The sequence below is a fragment of the Gavialis gangeticus genome, unplaced genomic scaffold, assembly GCF_001723915.1.
Source record: "Gavialis gangeticus isolate Ggan-Ray unplaced genomic scaffold, GavGan_comp1, whole genome shotgun sequence".
Taxonomy (NCBI): domain Eukaryota; kingdom Metazoa; phylum Chordata; order Crocodylia; family Gavialidae; genus Gavialis; species Gavialis gangeticus.
In genome coordinates, this window is record NW_017729034.1 from 28,671,761 (window position 1) to 28,679,033 (window position 7,273).

At 40.5% G+C, this 7,273-nt stretch overlaps 1 protein-coding gene across 2 annotated transcripts in view; it reads right to left on the minus strand.

Annotated features, from left to right (window-relative positions):
* Window positions 1-210: 210 nt before the first annotated feature.
* ZFAND3 (zinc finger AN1-type containing 3) overlaps window positions 211-7,273 on the minus strand; it is a 244,475-nt gene continuing 237,412 nt past the window's right edge. For both annotated transcript variants that reach the window (XM_019526985.1, XM_019526986.1), the window contains one exon: window positions 211-4,691. In XM_019526985.1, coding sequence (XP_019382530.1) covers window positions 4,537-4,691 — 155 coding nt within the window. In that variant the 3' untranslated portion in view covers window positions 211-4,536. The remainder of the gene's footprint in view (window positions 4,692-7,273) is intronic.

Consider the following 7,273-nt stretch of genomic DNA (forward strand, 5'->3'; position numbering starts at 1 on the left):
AGTGGGTGGGGCTGGACTAGCACAGGGAGGGGGGAGAGCGGGGGCACAGGGCCCAATGCTGGGCTCTGTCCCTACCACCCCCACCCCCCAATTTTTGATGGGCAATTTGCTAGTGTATGCAACTTGCTAGTGTAGTGGTGTTTCATTTTGATCATAGAAAAATTTGGATTTTGGGTTACTTTTTTAACCTAAAAATTGGGGATTTTTTTTAATCAAGAGAAAACCAGGATCCCTGGTCGTAACAGTGGGCTGCAGTCCCAATTAGATGAATCAAGAAGAGTTAGGTAGTCATCATGGTAGAAGAGGTTGTGTTCGTGCATACTAAGTATGGAGGAAAAATTTCTTTTAACACTGTCATATATTGCCTCTTTTGTGGTATCATATTGGTTCTTTTGTTTCAAATATGGTTTAAAAACCCCAGATCAAACCATTCTACTGCTAGGAAGCTGGTGCCCATATATCACAATTTAAAGGTTAGAAAAGAAACTAAAAAACTGGTAGGTGATGAGTTGGCTCAATATTCATATCAAAAGGAAGGAGGAGATGCTGATGAATTTGACAGCAATGTTGTAAACAGAGCACATTGGCTCAAACCTCTCCTCTATTGTCCTACAAATAACCAACAATTTTAGTTAACAAACCGAGTGACAAAAGAAAGTTACTTGGTTGCTCTGTCTAGATATATAAATAGCATGCAGATGGGTACACACTTTGAGTGCTTTTAGAAATTTTGCTAAGGCTTCCAGAGTTCACATTTTATAAACACGGATCCCATTTTCTTTCCTTAGGGCTTCAACACTGAAGTACAGTATTGGGATAATGCATGTATCTTTGCACCTTTGAGAGCTAGACACAAATACAGTATGCATCACAGGAGGAGAGAGGTGATTATTTGTATTCTATATCATTGGGTTCATGCCATAAAATTAACTGAATGCAGGAAAAGAGGCCTGGAGATTACAACTGATCCAGACACATTCTTCATAAAATAATCTGCCACATTTTTCATTAAAAAAATATTTTTTTTTCTGTTGCTATATCCCTAGAACAGCTAACATTTACACAATCAGACTAAAGGTATGTTGGCATAAATGCAGAGGGATACTTGTGCAATGCCAGCCTACACAGTGCCCAGATATAACCACTGCTGGGAGTCCCTCATTTTCCTCAGCATAAAATTCATTCCCTTGATAAAAACAACAACTATTTAAAGGCAGGAAGTGGATACCACAAGTGAGGATTTGGAGAGGTGGGTCTTGATGCTCCTTTTTGCCAGGGGAGTTAATTTCCTTGGAAATATTGGCTGACTAGAGCAAAAATAAGCCTGACAGCTCTTATTCCCGCACTACTGGAGTGGTGCACAAGAACCACAGAACACAATTTTGTTTGAAAGTACTGTGTTCATTCGAGGGGGGAAAATAGGGGTACACATCCCATGATTTTCAGGCATCACTTCAATTCCAAACTGAATTTAAAGAAATTAGCCAAATTCCATCCTGACATTCCATCTATGTGCTTAAAACACACTACTGGTATTCAAATGGCTGTGTTTTTAGACATCTAAATGAGGGGTAAAATGCAAGCTATGTAGTCTATCAGCTAATTACCAATTATGAACACATTCCATAAACAATGGAACTTCGCATTCAGAAGACAGCTACTGTAGGTGAGTGGGGGGGGCAGGGAGGGAGTGGAAACCTGTCCAAATTAATCAAAAATGTACTTTAGAGGACATTTTTTATCTACCTTCCTGCCGCTGTAATAGTGCAGCACTCTGTGTAGAGGACTTACGAGCAAAGAAATTCCTTTGACTCGTATAAGTAACTACCCTCAAAATGTTATTTTCCAATATTGAAGTTACAGTAGACTTAATAAGATTTGTTTATAAAAGAATGGCTAACCTTGAGCCCTGCATTAGTGCCAACCCCAGAGACTGGCAAAAAAACATGCTGTCCATTCCCCATCAACTATAATCACTAGCCCAGTGCCTAATTTTTCCCTTATTCACATTTCATACACAAACCTTAGCAGAAACAGTGCAGATCACAATCCTTGTTGGAATAGTCAGAAAGGAATTCAAACTTTAATCTGATTGGTTTAATTTTTTTTTTTTTTTAGCAGGAGGAAAAAGAATAAAGTTACAAGATTTTTTTTTTAATATTTTCACAATGTTAAACTAAAACTGAGCTCTAGGCTACATGTGTAAGTAAATCTAGAACACAAAAGGGTTAAATAAGATTTTCTTTAAAGATACAAGAACTTAAGCTTTCTTTACGTTTAACAAACTTCACAGAACAGATACTGCAAAGGAACAACCCTTCCCCCCACGTTTTTTTTTTTTTTTTTTTTTTAAAGTGAACATTGTCCATAACCCACACAAACTATGAGTAGTGTTCTCTCAAGAGCCACCTTGAAACCAACTGTGCACCTGTAACAGGGTTAAAGAAAAGATTAAGGAAGAACAAATAGCATCTTCAGTATTAATGTGGAAAAGTTGAGTATAAATCAGAATGCCCATCAAATGCTATGCTAGGATTTGAGAGGAAAAGAAAGTGCCTATCTCAGCAGCAGCTGAAATTCATGATTTCTAAACTCATGGTAAATGTAAAGAATATCCTCGTATTATCCCTCTCACCAGGATGAGGTGGGACCATTTTCTGAAAATACAGCACGTCGCTGGAATTTCTACTGCCAATTTAATAGCTTGGGATAATAATAATAATCATAAAATAAAACCCAAAACAAACTTAGTTAGCCTTTTCCATAGCTTGCATTTTATAATGATGGGACATTTCTGATTTGCTTCAGGGTTAATTTACACTAATACAGTCAGATGCTGAGTATATATATATTTTTAAATTGTCTCCTTGTTAAATGCTTCTAGCCGGCTACCAAAATAACAGTATAATTTGGCCTGTAAGGAATCATTTACCTTTAAAACAAAGAGAATACAGGATGACTTAGGCTCTCCCCTCCCCCCACCCTACACACACTGGTTTTCAGTGACAATTCATTGTCACCTCTTGAATGGTTTATACCTGCCCAATATTTCAAGACAATACAAAGTCTTTCCCTATCCCAGATGTCCTACTGAATTACCTGATTGTTAATGCCTTACTAATTTGTGTTGGGAAACAAAATCCACACAGGACTAGACCAGGCCGCATCAACACAAATCCTCTGTACCTGCATAAACTTTGTCTGCAGCAGGAGACATGCTGAAATATTTTTTGCTACAAACTAACGAGATCTGTGCAGTTCAGCTCAATATGACAGACCGCAATACAGAACCATAGGTCTGAACAACAGATCCAGTGCTGTCTATTCCACGTAATGCTTTTCACATTCACTTGCTACACTTGCTTTGCAACAGATGCGGGCAGATATTTTCATGAGAGCATTCAGCTGCATAGGAACAAGGCTGACATAGCCCATTTGATTATCTTGTTAACACTGGAAGCGAGGAGTACAAACTCAAGTTGATAATGGGTGCTTTCCTGGTTGTTCCCCAATACTGTTACTGAATTCCGTTTGCTACAAAATGTCCTTTTTTCCCCAATATATATGTCTAGCTACAGAAAGTCAGTCTGTAGAATCCAGCCATGGCTACTGTGCTGTGAATTAGCCTTATTTGATCAATTATCAGATACCTGCACTTAGCAAAAGGCAAACAAGAGCCAATCAGGTTTCACTGGTGTGAACGGCTGCACTGGTCAGTGTTTACCACAACCATGGAATCTGTTCACACAACCCTTAGAAATTCTGAAGATGCCGTGTAGAAAATGCATACAGGTTACTGCTCTGGGATGGTGTTCAGTTTAAGTGAGATTATTTAAACGGAAAAAAAAAATCCAGGTTCTCCATAGCAAGTTAGATATAAAAGTTTTTCATAAGAATCTCTGTCCCCCTCTCTTTTTGGCTTCCTGGAAGAACCAGAAAGACATGCCCGCCCCGTCAGAATCCCTGATGCTGGTAACACGGCCTAACCTCACAAGCCACACGCGATGAAGGCACGAGTGACCAATCAGGTCTTCTGGGCGTAGCAGCTACAGTGGCTGCTCTTAGTGGAGTTTCAACCTTGTCAGGATTAATTAGAAGAGGTGAAAGGCTGCACATTAAACACAGTTTGTCTGAAAGCTATGTGCATAGCAAACTTTTACATCAGCTTCTATTCAGCTCCTTGTTTTAACTCTGTAGCTGGAAGATTTCCAGCATAAGGCTTTGAAAGTGACTCCAGCAATAATAGAAGCCTTTGGATTGTTTGTTTTGTTTAAATCCACTAGCCATGCTCGAAAAAGTATTTCTTCATGTTTTAATTTTATTCAGTGGCTAGCAGGCACCTTAATAACCAGCCAGAAATCAATTTCAACCACCATCAACCCCTAAACTACAGTACCAGGACGGTTGGCTAAAGAAAGGAAACTGATTGGCTGTAGTCTGAAACTTGCCCAGTACAAGGTGTCTGGCTGATTTTGTCCTAAATAAGGCTAACATTAGTGAACTAAGAGAACAGCATTTGGTTGCAGAGTCTTGCACTCAGGAACACCCTTCGCCAATGCGCTGGCACGATCTCCCTACTTTCCGGTCCAGTTTCACCATTTTCATAATGGCTTCCTCACGGCCACGTCCCATATGGTCAAATGTGCAGTCGTGTTGTTCGGGTAGGCGATGTAACATACAGAACACGTAACCTGCCAAGGAGAAAGAATGAACAGCGTTAAGGATGTCTGCTAATGTTGTCCTCATCCTAAAGGGCTGAAAGGCAGCTTTATATTCGGAGTTCCTGGACCTTCAAGACCCAGTGCAGCTTTGCATTCCCTTTTCCTTTCACTGCATGGTCTCAAAGCCTATGAACAATGTTAATTTTGACACGGGTCTGTAGCTTTATTGTACAAACATATTACGAGAAGTTAAGTAGGAGTTAAGGGTTTGCAGGATTATTATTTATACACAGCATTTTCTATGGAAAATATGAATACGGATATTGGAGTCCAAACAATACAGTAGTAATTCATTCTTGTGACTCTCCTTGGAAGGAGGGAATTTCCTGTTTTAAAAAGATTATGCAGAGATTAAGGCCCACATTTTCAAACAGAGATCTGAGTGTCCAACTTGCCATACTGAGGGTCTGATTGCCAAGGCACTAAGAACCCTCCGCTTCCTACGGCTTCTGCTGGACTTCTGAAATACACGGCCAACAAGGTTTCAGTTTGTACACCCAAATACAAGAGGCACTCAAAATCAGAAATTATTTCTGAAAAAAAGCGAGTGCTTTGTCTCCCCCTTACCATGCACCTCAGGCTACACAAAGTCTATGACTGAGCTGGATAAAGGACTCAGCTTTCCAGGGTCAGAGCCCGGTTTTCCCCCAGGGCACCCCCTGGCTCCCTATCAAAGCTGAGAGACTTTGCCATCCTCCAGGTGCCAGGTCACATCATCATCCTTTCAGTGGATGAGGTAGATCATCTTCTCCCCCTCCTCTTTCCAACTGAGCTAGTGAGTGCCATTCAGTCCTCCAGAGCAGTGGTTCTCAACCTTTTTTGTATCAGGATCCATTTGCAAACATTGATGGCCAGTCCCGACCCAGTGCCTCCTGCCCACAGACTCCAGGTCCCCAGTTTGTGGGGCAGGGGGTGGGTGTGTGGGATTGGGGGGGGCCAGGCAGCCCTGAGCTCTGCCAGCCTCCAAGGGAAAAGCCACGGTTTCCCCACATTTTTCTCCTTTAAAGGAAAATCCATCTTGAAAGTTTGTCAATCCTTTTGAAGTTTATTTGTGACCCTTTCATATATTCTTGCAACCTACTTTTGGGTCGTGACCCATGGATTGAGAAACTGCTCCAGAGGATATGCCATTCCATTGCTCAAGGCAGACCCTTTTGCAAAGGTGGGGAGTGCTGCTCCTTCAGCACACGGCCCTTCCTATTGTAGAAAGGGATGAACAGTAGGGGTCCTAATTTCAGATACTGGCTCAGACACTCTTGTAAGCAAAAGCAGATGGCCGTACCCCTCTGCTTTAACTTCCCTGTGTGTAAAATGAGGATGACAACTACAAACACGGACACTGTGAGCAGCCTGAAACTGCTGTATAATGCTAAACAGACATAGGACAATATGATGTGACAGAGAAGCAGCACACTACTACTGGGATGACATAATTCATTATACTGATTGAAAAGTTGCAGTGTAGTTTCACAATCCTTCCTGCAAGATGGCCCAAAGGACACCGTTCCACATCCCAAAGAACACTTTGCTATGAGTCTCCTCAAGTTCTCAGAGCGTATTAAAACCAAAAACTTGTGATACTTACTAATTTAAATAAGATAAAAGTATTTGTATTTCAGACTTCTAAAACTGTTTTACAGACCACTGCAGAGAGGAACAAGAACCAATAGACTACCTTTACATTAAGGTAAGAAAAAAACTATACAGAAAATTTTATGGGTATTACTGAAAAAAATTGCTTGAAGATAAAATTGGTTTATCTTGGTTCCCAGTTTAAATGGCATCTGGTACAAAAACAAGACTTCACTGTACTTTATGTTCTTATCTTATGTAGGACACCACTTCTGGGTGTACTAATAACAAAGAAGATCTTTACTGGTACAGGTTATTTAACAGGCTGGACTGAATGATTCACAGCAAACTGAGATATAAAACCTCTCTCTTTAAAGTCATCATCCTGATCTCAGTTTATTCCTAATTGCTGGTGTACAGCAGAAACAAGTGAGAAGAAAACCTTCATCCCCAAGAACTTCCAAGGTTAAATGGCTAAAATAAGAATGTCCTTAAATATCTGCTCTGATGCCTAATGGGCCTCTTGCTAGATTTTCTCAAAGACTGTGCAACAGGGAATTTTCCAGAGATGACTGGAGATTGCTTCCCTTTCTCCAGTTGCTGATACAAGAGACTTTAGGTTGCTGCATCAGAGCAGAGATGTAGTTAGCTGTTTTATGCCAATTGGGGGCATAAGAACATAGGAATTGCTAGACTGGTCCACCCAAAGTTCCAGTTGAGTTTCCAACAGTGACAACCATTAGAGAAAGAGGAAGTATATCCTGTTCTAGGAATCTGTGGATTACCTGTCTACCCGGAAGCCTCTCTGAAGGTTTTACAGTCTTTGCTATGGTTGGGGGGGCTTTGTCTGAGGTGGGTAAGTCTTCAGCACTTCCTGAAGACTCTTGAGATATTCAAATTACTAGCCATTTTTTAAAATTAAGCCTTTGGTTATTTAAAAAAATGCTCTGGTAGGTAAAATGACTTAATTGTCTGTAAGC